Source organism: Aureobasidium pullulans (genome assembly GCF_000721785.1).
Source record: "Aureobasidium pullulans EXF-150 unplaced genomic scaffold scaffold_17, whole genome shotgun sequence".
NCBI classification, from domain to species: Eukaryota; Fungi; Ascomycota; class Dothideomycetes; order Dothideales; family Saccotheciaceae; genus Aureobasidium; species Aureobasidium pullulans.
Window position 1 is genome coordinate 246,869 of NW_021941037.1, and position 15,706 is coordinate 262,574.

Genomic DNA, 15,706 nt, shown 5'->3' on the forward strand with positions numbered 1-15,706 from the left:
TCAAAACTGGGGAAAACCAACGAGCAGAGAAGGACCCCGAGAAATCGTAAGGAAACGCATTTGCGAGGATCCAGCCTCAAACCAATTCATCTAACCGTTCTACGTGTGCTACCTACCCAAACGCCTGGTCCTTATGTTCCCAAGTTCTCACAACTGCTGAATATTGCCCTCCCTGATATCATTCAAGTTTTTCGTCAACTTGTCCAATTTGATGGGCTTAGTCAAGAACAGGTCAATGCCAGATACAAACGCCTCTTCTTGGGCTTCAGCAGATCCCAAACCGGTGAGAGCTATGATGGTAGCTGGTGTGATATCTTGACCGCGCTCGAAAGCCCGAATCTGTCGAGTGGCTTCAAACCCATCCATTACAGGCATAGAAATATCCATCAGCACCACCTCGGGCTTGGGCGTTGCGTTATTGGTGTTGCCTAAGGCTGCAGCTTTGTAGGCTTCAAAGGCCTCGAGGCCGTTCGTTGCTGTCAGACGGGCGTGACCATGCTTTTTGGCGTACGCAGTGATCAGGCGGAGGTTTACTGCCTAATAAAGAAGGTAAAGTTAGTACGAGCTTGAAGAAAATGATGTGGTGTCCTGCTTACATTGTCGTCTACGAGCAATAACGTCGGTTTCGATGGATCGATGTTGGCCTCAGCTTTGGATGACTTGACTGGTGTAGTCTTTGTCGTTACTGTCACAGTTGTCTGCTGCTCAAAACCATCCATAGGCGAGTCTTTAGGAAGTGATAGAGGCTTATCGTCGATAGCCTCTTGTTTGGCAATATCCTTGTCTGCAGGTCTCGGTGTCTGCATCTCTGGATCTTCGGATTGCCGTCTTGCTGGGAAAGGATACCCGGGGCCAGGCGAGGGTTGTGACGAATTGCCCTGTGGTGTGGTCGAATTTTCTGACCAAGAATCAACACTAGGCGTATTGCTCAGACATCTTCTGATGGCAGCAGCAATTTTCTGTGGACCACAAGGCTGTGCTATATACTCGACATGGCCGTGTATGAGCTGATTAAGGGCAGACAATTTCATCTCGCGACGTGATCGGCAGTTTCGACAAACAACCAGAAGAGGCTTCGTTCGCAAGGCACGTATCGTGTCAGCCCCTGCGCTCGGTGTTCTAACCAATGATGGTTGAAGAAGCCGCAGAAGTTCAGGCACCTCTTCCTCAGTTATCATAGCCAGATCAAAAGATTTCGGAGAAGACCAACTAGACGGCGATACCATGACGTTGAGTTGTCGACATGTTTTCCGGAGGATTTCGATTTGAAAGTCGCGACCAGCCATGATCGTTTTCTCTCGGTAAGGCTCAGTTGGTGCGAACCCTAGACAGTGCATGGAGATCATCGATGGCCCAGATGATAGCGTGCGATTATGGATGCGCTGAGCATCGCCACTTCCTCTGACATCGAGAGGCATCGTGACGGAGACGGTCGTGCCAACATCCTTCTTGCTTTGCACATCGATGTGTCCACCAAGATTCTTGACGATCTTAGCAACCATAGACATGCCTAAACCAGTTCCCTCTGATAGATCGTCTTCCTGCGCGAATGCACGGAAGAGCTGGCTAGTCAAAAACTCTTTGCTAATTCCCCTACCGCTGTCGGTTATGGTCAATCGCACGCGTGAGCGCTTCTGTCTTTCAGTCGGCGGCATCAACTTCAGAGATGCGACGATGTATCCTCGCTCTGTGTACTTGAGTGCGTTGTTGATGAGATTGATGCACAACCTCTTCCAAGCACCGACCGCAATATTACAGCTCAAAGACAAAGCGCTAGGGTCAATATCCGTAATGACAGTAACCTTGCGTTGATCAAGTGTTTGAGTGTCCTTGGAGCAACAGAATGAGTAGACGGCGGTATCGATGATCTCCTCCGTCAGATCATCAAGCAGTACGTTTGTCTTCTCCACCACCATTCCACCAAGCGTTTCGGTCTTGCTCAAGCCGCCCGTACGGTTGCGATTTCTCTGATCAATCCCAGTCTGCAGCTGTTTTCGGTTGTGCTTGGAGACAGAGTTGACTTTCGAAAAATCGAGAAGATGATCCACAACATCCAGCAATGTTTGACCGCAGACTTGGATTTGTGAAATCATCTCGGAGGTTTCGCTATCGTGGACTTGGTCGTGAACAAATTCGGCCGTTCCAAGAATACCATGCAACGGACTTCGCAGTTCGTGACTGATGGAGGACATGAAGTCGGACTTGACCTTGTGCGACATTTCCACATCAAGTCTTCCAATCTTGGCGGTGATGACATCGCAGAACGCTTTCAGGTAGCACATTTCTGACTCCACGGAGAACACTCGAATCGGTGAATTCGAGTATACGATACATCCAGCGTCCCATCGATCGCGAGACATGTTCCAGAGACCAAGCAACATCAAACTCCTAGCTTGAGGGAACAAGGCTCCAAGCTTTTTACCTAGCGCAGACCTTGTTGATCTTTTGCGCTTCTGGAATGAGGTGTCTTTGCTATTGCGATTGGGTGTAAATGTCAGCGAAGCGAGCTGGCTATCGGCAAACCCAGAACCGTCCGATGTATGGGTGTCAGAAGTATAATCGCCTTCGGCACCATACAGGAACACTTTGCCGTGCTTGTGGCATCTAAGCAAAGACTGCAGCAACTTTTTGGGTACCTCGGCGTGTGGTGGTGAGAAGTTAGCTGGTACCAGTCCGTAAGACGCTCCGAAAACAGAGCAAGGCTTAGAGACGTCCTCCGAATCTTTCGATCTTTCGAGGGTATCTGTGGCACTTCCAGCCCCGTCCGTGTCGCTCGTAAGAAGGTCCGGCTCGCGACCAGGCTTGGTGACGTCGATCGACTCATCGGCTAGCTCGCCGAAGTTTGACATGGAAGCATCCAAGAACAAGACGCCATCTGCACCGACGGCCGTTCGGATGTAATCAGCAGCTGATTGCATCGCATTGCCCGCAACTTGATCGCGTAGTCTAAGTGGATCCTCCTCTTTCTTAGGGACAAGACCCGTGATTGACTTGCTACTATCTCTGCGCGACAATGGTGGACGGACGTTTTCGCTTATCGTTGGTGACGGGGAATTGTTTTCGGCGACCAGCGAGTTTAGTGTACGACCTGTAGCCAGTAGTGCATTCTCGTCTTCCAGCTTATGCTGTAGTGTCAGTTGTTCGATGACGTGTTCGGAGGATTCGGTCAGCTGCGAATTCGATATCTCGGTCGCATTGGCGATAGCTTCCAAAGTTTTCGCTGTAGTGGCGGCGGGTGGTCTAGCCGGCTCGTCTCTGGTACCTGGTTCATTCTCCATGAACGAGTTGAGGGCTTTCACCATCAAAGTTCCCCTTCGTTGCTCCGCGCGCGCTTTGAGCATCTCCAAATGCTCCATGACCAAGGAGCCCATCTCTTGCAGGAATCGCCCATCTTTCATGCTCAGCCCATCTCGTGGTTTGTCGTCAAGTATGCTATTTTGGTACATTCATTAGCTTCATTTTTCAGGGTGACCAGTCATGTCACTTCACAGTAGTGCTTACCACTAGTTCATGTTAGCAGTCTACCTCAGCGATGCTCAAGATTGTCACTCACGAAAGCTCCAATATTGAGTCCTTTGGCAGTCGTGATAGGTACTCCAGCATAAAACCGAGCGTTGATGCCTCCAACCACGTATGACTCGTCGCAGAATCGGTTATCCTCTCGAAGATCGTTCAGTATGTGTATTTTTGCTGCTGTGTCTTCCTTGGCATTGCTACCACGGTTTACCGGGAGATTGACAGTATGCTCGCAGACGGTTGAACCGCGAGGGATTTTGGTCATGCCTAACCAGAGGCCATCTCCGTTGTCGTGGATGTCATCATCTTCGAAGGACAAGGTCTGAGTGGCTTCACCAAGGATATATGCATGCTGACTGTCGAAACAAAAGATCATTGCCCGCCTGGCTTTCAAGCGAAGGGCGGCAAGTTGACAAAATGCAGTCAGCGCTCTATCTGTGGATGAGGTCGGAACATGCTGTGCAATAGATTCAGGAGAGTTGAGGTCGGTCCATTTGATGTCGGATCCAGCGAGGATTCGCAGCGGCTCATAATAGCTAGAAGGAGTTTAACTTAGTGTCGGGCGGGCCAGTGGGATTTGGGTTCTGTCAAACCTGTAGAACTCATGCTCGCGTTTCCTCTCATAACGTGCTCGGTCTTGGGGGCTCATGGCCTCGACATCAACTGTGGCGGACATGGCTCAACTTCGAGAGGCTACCCCATGAAATCCTCGAGTGATATGTACAAAGAACGATTCAGACCCATAGAAAGAAAGAACCCAGTTGGTTCGCCAAGCTGTCTGTGACCGCAAGCGCATGGCGATGGCTCCTGCATGTCCCAGATTGCGCTTATCAAGCTGTCAATAGATCGGACCCTGAGCGAGCAGGGCAGTGTCTGGCGATTGCCGGAAGGCATCATCTTCAAGTAAAGTACGGTGTACGTACACGATGCACGCAATGAGAGCCGGCAAATCGTTGCTGCCGGATGAGTGGCTAGCAGATTCGACATGCTCCACTACCGTAATGGGCCCCGGATGGGTCATGAAACCCGCGTCAGTATAAGCGACGGGGCCTGAACACCTACAAGTTCCTCATCGGCTACAAATGACGAATACCACAGATTTCATAATCTCGAATCAGACAACAACGATAACAGAATTGGCCGATGTCAGGTCAGCCGAGTTGAACCTGTCAACTCTTGAATCTTGACATCGAAGTTTGTTTGTGGCGGATTTACCCCCGAGTGTTCGGCTGGACTTGCCCTTCCGACTTGTCCCACGTAATGAGGCTCGTGTCAACATCAGGGGGGCCTAACAACGCCCTGTGCCTTGATTTTTTTTCTGCAGGCGTGCAAACTAGCGGCTACAGTTTGCTGGAAACAGAATTCAGAAGTTGGCCCTGCTTGGAGCTGTTCTTGGAAGACCACCACAGTCCACTTGCGGAACGACAAAAAAGATAACGATCAGCGGAGGATTATGTTCCATCAATCGGGAACTGCAGGGCAAATCGTCTACAAGGATAAAACACGGGAATAACGTAGGTTATTCGGGGGTGGAGAATGATCCCATGATAAGCTATAACAAGTAATAGTACTCCGAGTAGGCAAACAAACAACACACGCATGCAAAAAGAATCGAAATTCACAAGTCCCATATGTTCAGATTAACGCCATTCGTAAAGCATACACAGACGGGATGACGGTAGTGGTTGGCCTTACAAGCGGCTCTCCAATCCGTCCCAGTGTCTCTCACCAGGCCAGTGGTCATCAGGCCAAACTTGGCGCATGGCTTCCCAGATATGTCCAACGTGGCAGATCTCTAGGCCTGAAAGCACTTCTTCGGGTAGATCCTTGACGTCTTTCCTGTTGGCCTGTGGCAACAAGACCTTCTTGACACCAGCGCGAAGAGCGCCAATCAGCTTCTCCTTGATGCCGCCAACAGGGAGAACCTTACCACGCAGACTGAACTCGCCAGTCATAGCGAGAGTAGGCGGGACGGGCTTGCCACTGAAGAGACTGACAAGCGCAATTGTGTGGGCTAAGCCTGCACTGGGACCGTCCTTGGGAATGGCTCCGCTAGGACAGTGTACATGGATGCTGCGACTCTTCATGATGTCCTCGCTGGGATCATGTGTCAAAGCCAACTCGAATGCATGAGCTTTCACCCAAGATAGAGCTACCTCGACAGACTCCTTCAGCACGTCACCGAGTTTGCCAGTAAGCTGCACACGTCCAGAGCCAGGCATATCGGCCACTTCGATGAAAAGAATGCTGCCTTGACTGCCAGAACTGTAAGCCACAAGGCCGGTGACAACACCTGGACGTGATGTGGTAGCGGCAATCTCTTCCTCGAAGCGTTCGATGCCCAAAATCTCCTCGAGATCTTCCATTCGCACAGTAGGGCTGTAAGATGAAGCCGAGCTGGAGTCTGACGCTTCCGCGTACGCCACTGCCTTGCTACGACATACTGAGCCTATCTCACGCTCGAGGTTACGTACACCAGCTTCGCGAGTGTAGGAAGTAATGATCTTGTCTAGAACATCCTCATCAATCGCGACCTGATCGTGATCGAGGCCGTTTGTCGTGATTTGTTTAGGGATGAGATGGCGATTAGCGATGTGTCGCTTCTCCACGGTTGTGTAACCAGGCAGCTGGATAGTTTCCATTCTGTCTAGCAATGGCGCTGGTATCGTGTCTAACGAGTTGGCCGTAGCAATAAACAAGACTTTGCTGAGATCAATAGGGATATTGACGTAGTGATCAGTGAACGAGTTGTTCTGTTCGGGGTCCAAGACTTCGAGCATAGCAGCCGATGGATCGCCGTGGTGATTCGATGTGCCAATCTTGTCAATCTCGTCTAGCAAAAAGACGGGGTTCGAGACTCCGACCTTCTTGAGTCCACTGACGACGAGACCGGGCATCGCCGCAACGTAAGTCCGGCGGTGTCCACGGATCTCTGCTTCGTCTCTAACGCCACCGAGGGATATTCTGTGGAACTTGCGGCCAAGTGCAGTCGCGACGGACTTGGCCAAGCTGGTCTTTCCTACACCTGGTGGACCAACAAGAAGTAAGATAGGAGATTTGTCGACCATGCGCTTCCTGTCCAGGATCTTGGCCTCTTCGGGCGTCTGTTCTGGCTCCTTCTTTTGAGATTCCTCTGCATTATCAGACTTCTTCGAAGCGTTGGCTTCTTCGGTGATCTTGTCGATCTGAGACTGTAGATTGGCGTTCACCTGCTGCTTGAGCTTGAGAACAGCCAGGTATTCGAGTAGTCTCTTCTTGATCTTGTCAAGACCATAGTGATCATCGTCGAGCTGCTTGCGTGCTCTTGATAATGTAGCAGGATCTAGCTTGTCTTCAGTGAACTTGGTCCAGGGGATCTCCGCCAGGTTTTCGAGGTATGTTCTGCAGACTTGGTAGTCGGCTTGAGCTGGATTCATCTTAGACAACCTCTTCAACTCACGCTCAGCGACTTTGGCAGCCTCGGGAGACAACTTCGCCTCGTCAAGACGCTTCTTCAACTCGTCAATCTCGTTGGGCTCCTCATCGTCATCGGATTTGCCAATACCGAATGGTGAACCGGGACGACTGCCACCGGCCAAACCAGCTCCATATCTCTTGAGTAGTTGCTGCCGGCGTTGACGAGCTGCTTGCTCCGAGTCCACGTCGCTATCGGGAACAGAAGACTTGATAGACATGATGCGATTGTTGCCCTGGATGCTGGATACATTTCTTTGTAATAGATCAACAGCACGCTCAAGACGCAGTTTGAGTGGTAGAGCAGAAATGATGCGTAGCTTGTCCTCTTGAGAACAGTCAATGATGTTGGTCATGAAGTCGGCCAAAAGACCGGCCTCTTGTAAGTCCTTCCTCACGATGAAGAGTTCGAGGCGGCGAGCCAGGAGTGGTGATAGAGAGGTGGGCGGGGCTCGCGGCAGGAGGGAGGATAGTCTGATAAGAGCAAGCAACTCGCGCGAGAGCTGCTTCAACTCAGCAAACAGAGCCTGTATCTCCTTGTCTGCTTCGTTCACCACCTCGTCTGTATGAATTGTGACATCGGCTTCGAAGTATGGACGATCCTTGACGAAGCTGTTGACCTGGAAGCGGCTCACGCCCTCAACCACGAGATTGAGCTCGCCTCGCCTCTTTCCCTGAACACCTGAGACCTTTGCAAGAGTGCCGACCGAGAACAGTTGATCTCTCGTAGCCTCAGCAGGGTTGATGCCGGCAATAGGCCGTCGATTGTTGTCTTTGCCATCGTCGAGCAGCTTCTGACCGTCAGGGCTGAGATAGGGCGAGTTCACAGGAAGACATCCAACACTGATGGCAGTATGGTCGGGATTAGGGGTGGCGGCCTTGCTGTAGATGTTTGCGAGAATGGCGGCGATATCGCCACGACCCTGGAGTGGAATGCGGAGAGTCAAGCCTGGCAGAAGGACGGATCCCTCAGCCAGAGGGATTATCGGGAGAGTGGTATTCTTGAGAGAAGCCATGATTGCGATCCAGCAAGATGACCTGGTGTGACAGTGGGTGTCTTACTTGTATTTATGAAGATTGCGCGATAGGTAATCAAAGGTGAATGGGTTGATAAGGTGTTTAGAGTCGCACATGTCATGGAATCGTTAATGCGGAGAGAACGGGCCGAGGTCTTGTATTAACGCCGATCAAGGGACTAACGCCATCTTGGCGCGCGATTCATGAAACTGTGAAACCATCGACTTTTTGTTGCTGACGCTCGAGACTGTTTGCCTCTTGTAATCCCTCTCGACACTCATACTACAATGCTGTTGAGTAGTTGTGTACGCCGCTCGCTCGGCAGTCGTAGTCTGCGATCATTCATCACTCCGACTGCCGCCTCCGCCATTCGCCCAGCCGCATTGACCTTCCGTCCGATTTCCTTGTCCGCAAAGCTCGCCCAAGAACAGCAAGAGAAGCCCGAGAAGCCCGAGAACGATGAAACCGAAGCACTCGCACAATCATCGGAGGTTTCCGAGGACACTGTAATCTCACCACCAACAGAGCAAGATTCCGTGCCTTGGTACCTGCAAGTCGACACTCCCACGCCACAGCAAGAGCACCCCTTCGCCGAACGCCAGCGCCTTCCCGAATTGCCTGAATCTCCGCCTGCGCTTCTTCAACCTGTACTCGAACATGTATCAGTCGAACTTGGTCTGGACCATCTCTCACTCATCGACCTGCGCGAACTCGATCCTCCTCCTGCTCTCGGTGCCAACCTCATCATGATCATTGGAACTGCTCGTTCGGAAAAGCATTTGCATGTTTCGGCTGATCGTTTGTGCCGCTGGCTGCGTACTGAACATCGCTTGAGCCCCTACGCCGATGGTCTGCTCGGTCGCAATGAACTCAAGCTCAAGTTGAGGCGCAAGGCTAAGAGAACTCGTCTTCTGAGTGCTGTTGGCGCAAAAGAGACTGCGAGTCAAGACATCGATGACGGCATCAGAACCGGCTGGGTCTGTGTCAATGTTGGTAGAGTTGAAGGTGGTGAGCTCAAACAGGTCGAACAGTCGGACGATATTGTCGGTTTCGGCAGCCAGTCTTCCGGTTCCAGAATCGTTGTACAGATGATGACCGAGGAGAAGAGAGGCCAGATCGATCTTGAGACATTATGGGGCGGTATCCTCAGGAGATCAATCAAGGGCCAGACTGACAAAACCCAAGATGTCGACGATGCAGAAAAGCGCGTGCGCAGCGGCATGCTGCTTGAGGAATCCGCAGAAGCTCCTGGCTCCTACCGCTATCGTCCCAATGTTGCCGAACATCCCAGTGGACAACAGGCCCGAGCATTCCACTCTTCTGCCAGATCATCAATACAACAAGGTGCGCAAGTCTCAACAACTTCTCAACTCAATCCCCCGTCTGACAGAATTTCTCAAAGTGCCGTCATCCTGAATCACATGGTCGATCACTTCAAAGTCATGAGCGCGAACGACTCCCATACCGCACTTGGCTGTGACAGCAAGGATCAGGAATCGACTCCTTTCCTTCGAGCCTTCTATAGTGCAATGCCCAGGTTCCCAGAAACGACGCATTGGCACTCGAACATTGCACTTCGCTGTCAAGCTGTGCGCTCAGGTCATGCCGGCTATTCCTCTACATGTCTCATTGAAGACTTGGAGAGCATGCGTCTTGCCTGTCTCGTACCAGAGGAGCGAACTTACCTAGCCGTGCTTGAGGCTATCATGCTGCCTCATGTGGGTGACATAACTACTGCCGAAAGGCAGATCTCTCGAACAACTTTTCGCCGAGCCTTGGCTGTTTTGGATCGCATGTTCGAAGATGGCTACGACCCAGTAAGCAACTCGGTCTGTCAGATTCTATATCGTGCAACCTTCACCAAACCTGCAGTCATCGAAGACTATACTACAACTACAATGAGTCAATCTACACCAACAGATCAACAATCATATACGCTGAATCAACTCCTCTCTGCTCTCTCTGTTTATGCTCTTCGCACTGCTGCCCAGACTTCTGCTTGGTCTGAGTTTTGGGAAATGTGGCGCTCATATCCCCGCCGTATGTTGCCACGATCAAGTGACATGTATGTGACCATGTTCGACAAGGTTGCCGAGAAGAACAGTCAAAGGGATGCTATGGATGCTTTGCGACAATGTGTTCCCGAGATGTTGCGCGAACGACCTGCTGTTAAGCTTGGTGGTCAGGTAGCGGATTCTGTTATGCGTTGTCTCCAAGTCGCTGAACCTCGAGCTGAAAAGTTGGCTAGAGAAGGTAACAGGGGTGAATGGGCATCTCTCTGGCTGAGATGTGCTAAAGCTTTGGAAGTGGCATGAGCTTGAGGAAGATAATTTTGTGTTCACGAGTAACGATCCCACGACATGTCTTTTCCAGCATTATATCCACCTTGTATTGATACATCTCACCTCTTTCTCGTCCACTGCTTGTTGTAGGTACTACTCGTACTTATCACATCCCGATCAATCGAGCCGAGACCGAGTTCGGCGACCGACGGCCGAGTTTCAATCCTGGAGATGTGGAGAAATCGATTCTTCCCCACCACCAGTCCAGGGTCCCACTTTGCCGTGACGAACCTATGTGTAGCTCTAGCTTTATACCGCGCGGACATGCCGTCGTCTATAACCGATTGCGTCCGTGTGTACGGTTATGAGGCGCGGCTTGTAGATTTCCAGAAAGGTACTAAAGAGATTGAGTGGCCCGTTGATTGAAAGTTCCTCCTTCTTCCTCTACACAATTCACATCTTCATTATACACAAGCAAGAAAGTACTGCGACATTTTTTCTTGTGAGATTGTTGTATAGCTGTCATACCTTGATCCGAGATTAGAACTGAGGAACTCAAAACATCCAAAATGTCGAAGAACGTCAAGGACATGCACATCTGCATCGCCGGCTCAGGTAGGCCAACTCCAAAGAGGTCACAAGAACAACCCCACTAACAACCTCACTCAGGCATGGGCGGTCTCGCATGCGCCCTCTCCCTTGCCCGTCAAGGCTTCACAAAAATCTCCGTCTACGAATACGCATCCTCCCTCGGTTTCGTCGGCGCCGGCATCCAACTTGCCCCCAACATGGCACGCATCCTCGACCGTCTAAACGTGTGGAAACCCATCCAAGCCGAAGCCGTCGACCTCAAAGACACGTCCATCCGTCAAGGCTCCTCCGACGCCGAACTCGCAAACGTGCAACTCCAATACGTCCGAGAAACCTACGGATACCCCCACATGGTTGGCCATCGCTCCAATCTGGCTGGAGAAATGTACAATGGCTGTAAAGACGAGTCTGCAAACATCACTTTCCATTTCTCGCATTCGGTGCAAAAGGTGCATTCTTGGAGTCCTGGGGTCAGGTTTGAAGTCAAGCCTAGAGATGGAGAGGCGTTTGATGTCGAATGCGATGTCCTCCTCGCCGCCGACGGTGTGAAATCAAACATCAGAGATCAAATGCTCGCACTCCTCAACATCGACGCCAAAGTCGTGGATTCGGGCCAAGCAGCTTACAGAATCATGTTGGACAGAAAAGACATGGAAAACGATCCCGAATTGTTGGAACTGATTGATGGTGAAAGAGCTACTCGTTGGATCGGCGAGAGGAGACATATCATCGCATACCCGGTTTCCAACAACACGATTTACAATCTGAGTACTGCACAGCCGGATACCAATTTCGCTGCTGCGCCTTCGGCTACGTATACGACCAAGGGTAGTAAGAAGGAGATGTTGGAGACTTATGCGGATTTCTGTCCCAAGGTGCAGAAGATGCTGAACATGGTGCCTGAGGGCGAGGTATGCGAGTGGAAGTTGCGAGTACACGCGCCTCTGCCTACATGGGTGCATGGCAGTATGGCATTGGTTGGTGATGCTTGTCATCCCACCTTGCCTCATCTGGCCCAAGGCGCAGCTCAGGCCATCGAAGACGGAGCTGTGCTGGGCGTTGTGTTGAGCAAGGTTCCTGATACCAGTGCTGAGAGCATCAACAAGGCACTCAAGGTGTACCAGGAGTTGAGGAAGAGTAGAGCAGAGGGACTGGTTGCGCTGGCAGCGGCGAATGGAAGGGAGATGCACTTGGGAGATGGAGCTGCCAAGGAAGCGCGAGATGCTGCTTTCAAGGCCATCAGGGAAGGCAGAGAGGGAGCTAAGGTCCCTGACAGATGGGCGGATGCTGATGTGCAGAAGATGATTTATGGTCACGATTGCTGGAAGGACGCCGAAGAGCAGTTCGAGACATTGTTTGCTGCTGCTGCTTGAGCTGGATGGTAGATGATCATGTTATGTACATTCACGAGTGCAACGGTCATTAGCGTTCTCCATGTTCATCTCAAGGAATGTTCGCGATTCGTGAGCGATGGAAGCAACATAGAAAAGTGGTGCGTCAAAGAAATCTGGATTTGAAGGAAGTACTTGTAAAGTGTGTCTCCAATACGGCCTTCCGTATGCAGTCTTGATATTGTCGTGTGTTTTGTCTTTGTTTTCATTCCAGGTCGTAGAGGAGGGCGTCAGAGGAGTGTGAAGAAGGTCGAACGGTTCAGGCACCGCCCTCGCGCTTAGCATACTCGTCCTCCATAGCCTCGCGGTACTTCTTGTCGGCGTCAGACTCCTCGGTCACATCTTCGACCTCGATGTCTTGGAGACGACGCTGGTTGTTGTCGGAGCCCGAGGGAAGGCCCAACTGTTCGCGGCCTTGGCTGTCGTAGTGTCTGGTTTCTTCGATCGAAGGACCACCGACATTCTGTGAGGTGGTACGGACGGTGGTTCCATCCGGGTTTGTGTGGGATTGTGTCATACGGGTGGTGCCTGTCGTCTGGCCGTTGTTGTTGGTGCTGCTGGAGCTGAAAGAGTACGAGCTGGAGGTAAAGGAGCTAGAGTGGCTGGACATGGCTGCGGTGTTTCTGTGTTGCTGTGTATAGAGTTGAGGACTTTGCGTTGATTCAAGGTTGTGTGAAGATGATGACGGAGAAGCAAAGAAGGTCGAACAAAGTCGAAGAGCAAGAACCGGAGAGCGGACCCCTTCCGGACCCCTTGCGTCAGCCAAGGCGTGCATCGATCTTATCGCGGATAGATCCTTCCTCGACAACCGTGCTTTCGTTCTCGAATTGAAGCCTCTCATGTTCGAAACACTTGAAGCCTGTCCCGATCATCATCGGCCCAACATGGGGCGTTTTCACCCCGTCTACCTCGGCCGCTCGGATGGTATGCTGGAGACAGCTACCAAGCATGGCGCGAGAATCACCAAGGAACCGAACAAACCCACTCCGAAACAGCTCGACGACAAGCCCAAGGCCGATGGCGTCAAGGACTACTACCGCGAAGTCGCCATCGACGAGTCCAAGCACATGGACTGGAGAAGAAAGCTTGCTGCCATGCTCGCGCGCGACATTGGCCTAGATCAGGGTGCGTTGGTGCAATGCGACAAGGTCTTTCGACAGTACTGACAGGCTCGACCAGAGAAGGGTTACATCCTCGCACACTTCCCCGAGAACTACCGACTGTTCGAGCACGTCAAGACGGCAAAGAAAGGAGAAGGAGAGCCAAAAACAAAGACACATGCAGGTGGTGGCAACGAACGTCAAGATGCCTACCTCTACGGCCATCCCCTCGGTCGCAAGAAGCGCTTTAGGAGTCCTGGCGACTTCTACCCGCATCTCCTATGGCTAGCAACCGACACTGAGGGCGACTCGGACAATTGTACCTGCAAGATTTGCTGCCCTGAAGAGCTCGATGCTTCCGTCAAGGAGAGAGACCCGAATACCCAGCCCGCCCTTGCTCGTCGCCCGAGTACGCAAACCTCGCAAAGCAGGCCGTCGAACACACCTACACCCGCTCCGAGCACTTCAGCTCCTGCTACTCTTCCCGCTCGCCTTGCTGCTTCCGCTCAGCAGCCTGCCTCACCAGCTCCTGCCGCTCAATCCGCTGCCCGCACACCTGCGAAGCCCATGGACTATGACATTGATCGCCAGTACGGAATCTTCCTCTTCCGTCAGGGCGAAATGGTCTGGTTTGATCGAATGGGCGCATGGGGCCTGGGTGTCATCACCGAAAGGTGGAAGGTTGGCAACAACTCCAATTACAGAGTCCAGCCTCTCTCATACCCCGACCACTACACACAATCGGTTGTCATCACAAAAGACGTCGACCTCCGTCCCTGGTTGGCATGGACCGTCCCTCCCTATACTCATGAAAGACTCAACACAATCTCGCACGCGCTGCATTACAATACCTTCGATTTTGAAAGCATGGCTCAAGGAAAGTTCGGTCAGGGCACTACCGAGATCGATGCTAGTATCATGGCCGCGAAGGCCATAGACGCCGCCTACACTCCCTTCGGCCCCGAGTCTCGTCAAGACCTTCCGTCGTACACCGAGATTCGCTGGAGTGGCATGTATCTAGGAGCTGAGAAGATATGGTTGAACGAGCCAGTTCGTCTTGTCGCACCTCCCGGTCAAGCTGCCACTCGGGTTCTCGTCGTGAGAGCAATTGTTGAACGCTCTCACAAGGCTACACCACAAACACCGCAACCATACTCTTCAGTTTCCATTATTGGAGATGTCTTTGTTATGCTGCCTCACGAACCTACCACCATGAGCCAGGCTCCTAACGGCATAGTCGCTGGCTCTGACACAGCGAACGTCCCATCCCGCATGCTAGAAGATATACGTCGCCGCAACATCTTCACCATCCAAGCCAGAGGAAGCGCTCACGTCTGGAGACTCACAGAACGGAACAAGGTAGTTGACATGAAGGACATCCGAGGCAGATGGTATGAATCCACCCTCTTCCTTCCCATTCTTCTACCGGGCCAAGCAGCCGAATACGACCAAAAGGCCAGAGAAGGCGTGATCAAAGAAGTCTTAGGCATGATGAACGGTCACGGTGACTGCAACACGAAAGACGGCACACGTCTGATCCCAGACACACGGGCGTCAAAACGCGAACAGGCGTTTGGAAAAGCCGTGCCGCAACGCACAGTCATTGTCGAAGGTGTCAAGCAGCCACAGCAACAACAGATGCCGCCACAGCAGCAGCAACCGTCACGCATGGTCACCAACAATGGTGCTGTGGGATCAGGCTATCAGTCTCATGGCGGTCATCAAAGTCATGCGAGTGTTGCAGCTGCAAGCAACACCGCTTCTGCTTCTGCCCCTCCTCAGCAGATGTCAGAGAACCCATCAACCGGGTTCGAAGAGTTTATGGACTTGGACGGTCTCGGTGGTGGCGACATTATGGGTGGTTTTGACCAATCCTATGTTTGATCTTCCAAGTATTGCATGTTTCTACCCGATGGCGTTTTTCTTTTGTCCCTTGCTGCTAGGGGTGTGAAATGGGCGCATGGCTTGCTTCTTCTTTCATGGCTTCGTTCAAACATCATGTACTTTTTGTCTGATATCTTGATATTGGCGTTTCTGTGATAGCATTGCTTTCTTTGGCATGCACGGGAGCGGTGTAGGTGGTTTGTAGTTTTCGCATTTTCTTCTTTCAGCCGCTACAGTTTGTGGTTCATGGCGTTTTGACCAATCGAGATGGCTTTTCCCATGGCTTTCGCTTGACCGGTTTCTACTGTTTCTCTCTCATTGACCGGTCATTGAATGTACGTAGCTGGCTGTTCTAATTGTCGCAAAAGATACCAACATCGAGAATGCAGGTAACCTTTTTTCTGCTCGGCCGCTGCACCAGTGCCTTTTTCATGATCTGAGCATCATTGACACAATGTTTCTTGCAGATCAT

The 15,706-nt window shown here is 51.7% G+C and overlaps 6 protein-coding genes across 6 annotated transcripts; 3 read left to right on the forward strand and 3 right to left on the reverse strand.

Annotated features, from left to right (window-relative positions):
* Positions 1-147: 147 nt before the first annotated feature.
* Positions 148-4,192, reverse strand: M438DRAFT_376574 (uncharacterized protein; the record flags this gene model as incomplete). The annotated part of the gene is made up of 5 exons (XM_029908672.1): positions 148-537; positions 597-3,432; positions 3,502-3,503; positions 3,554-4,052; positions 4,110-4,192. 5 exons carry the CDS (start codon positions 4,190-4,192, stop codon positions 148-150), a joined length of 3,810 nt encoding a protein of 1,269 aa, XP_029757927.1.
* An 848-nt stretch (positions 4,193-5,040) lies between these two features.
* On the reverse strand, positions 5,041-8,067 carry M438DRAFT_347829 (putative ATP-dependent protease La). Its single transcript, XM_029905993.1, has one exon. It carries the CDS (start codon positions 7,983-7,985, stop codon positions 5,208-5,210), a length of 2,778 nt encoding a protein of 925 aa, XP_029757928.1. The 5' UTR covers positions 7,986-8,067; the 3' UTR covers positions 5,041-5,207.
* Positions 8,068-8,230: 163 nt separating this feature from the next.
* M438DRAFT_399030 (uncharacterized protein) lies at positions 8,231-9,704 on the forward strand. Its single transcript, XM_029909394.1, has 2 exons — positions 8,231-9,330; positions 9,389-9,704. Exons 1-2 carry the CDS (start codon positions 8,274-8,276, stop codon positions 9,400-9,402), a joined length of 1,071 nt encoding a protein of 356 aa, XP_029757929.1. The 5' UTR covers positions 8,231-8,273; the 3' UTR covers positions 9,403-9,704.
* A 1,133-nt stretch (positions 9,705-10,837) lies between these two features.
* Positions 10,838-12,232, forward strand: M438DRAFT_279115 (putative monooxygenase; the record flags this gene model as incomplete). The annotated part of the gene is made up of 2 exons (XM_029901060.1): positions 10,838-10,883; positions 10,938-12,232. The coding sequence occupies 2 exons, from the start codon at positions 10,838-10,840 to the stop codon at positions 12,230-12,232; spliced, it is 1,341 nt and encodes a 446-aa protein (XP_029757930.1).
* Positions 12,233-12,509: 277 nt separating this feature from the next.
* M438DRAFT_279190 (uncharacterized protein) lies at positions 12,510-12,860 on the reverse strand (the record flags this gene model as incomplete). The annotated part of the gene is made up of 1 exon (XM_029901070.1): positions 12,510-12,860. One exon carries the CDS (start codon positions 12,858-12,860, stop codon positions 12,510-12,512), a length of 351 nt encoding a protein of 116 aa, XP_029757931.1.
* Positions 12,861-13,091: 231 nt separating this feature from the next.
* On the forward strand, positions 13,092-15,644 carry M438DRAFT_323900 (uncharacterized protein). Its single transcript, XM_029903032.1, has 2 exons — positions 13,092-13,375; positions 13,430-15,644. Exons 1-2 carry the CDS (start codon positions 13,135-13,137, stop codon positions 15,232-15,234), a joined length of 2,046 nt encoding a protein of 681 aa, XP_029757932.1. The 5' UTR covers positions 13,092-13,134; the 3' UTR covers positions 15,235-15,644.
* Positions 15,645-15,706: the final 62 nt, after the last annotated feature.

Bases quoted from the DNA above. Each gene is read 5' to 3' on its own strand.
- M438DRAFT_347829 (XM_029905993.1), bottom strand. From the start codon at position 7,985: ATGGCTTCTCTCAAGAATACCACTCTCCCGATAATCCCTCTGGCTGAG.
- M438DRAFT_399030 (XM_029909394.1), top strand. From the start codon at position 8,274: ATGCTGTTGAGTAGTTGTGTACGCCGCTCGCTCGGCAGTCGTAGTCTG.
- M438DRAFT_323900 (XM_029903032.1), top strand. From the start codon at position 13,135: ATGGGGCGTTTTCACCCCGTCTACCTCGGCCGCTCGGATGGTATGCTG. The intron at 13,376-13,429 runs GTGCGTTGGTGC...AGGCTCGACCAG, and splicing joins CGACATTGGCCTAGATCAGG to AGAAGGGTTACATCCTCGCA.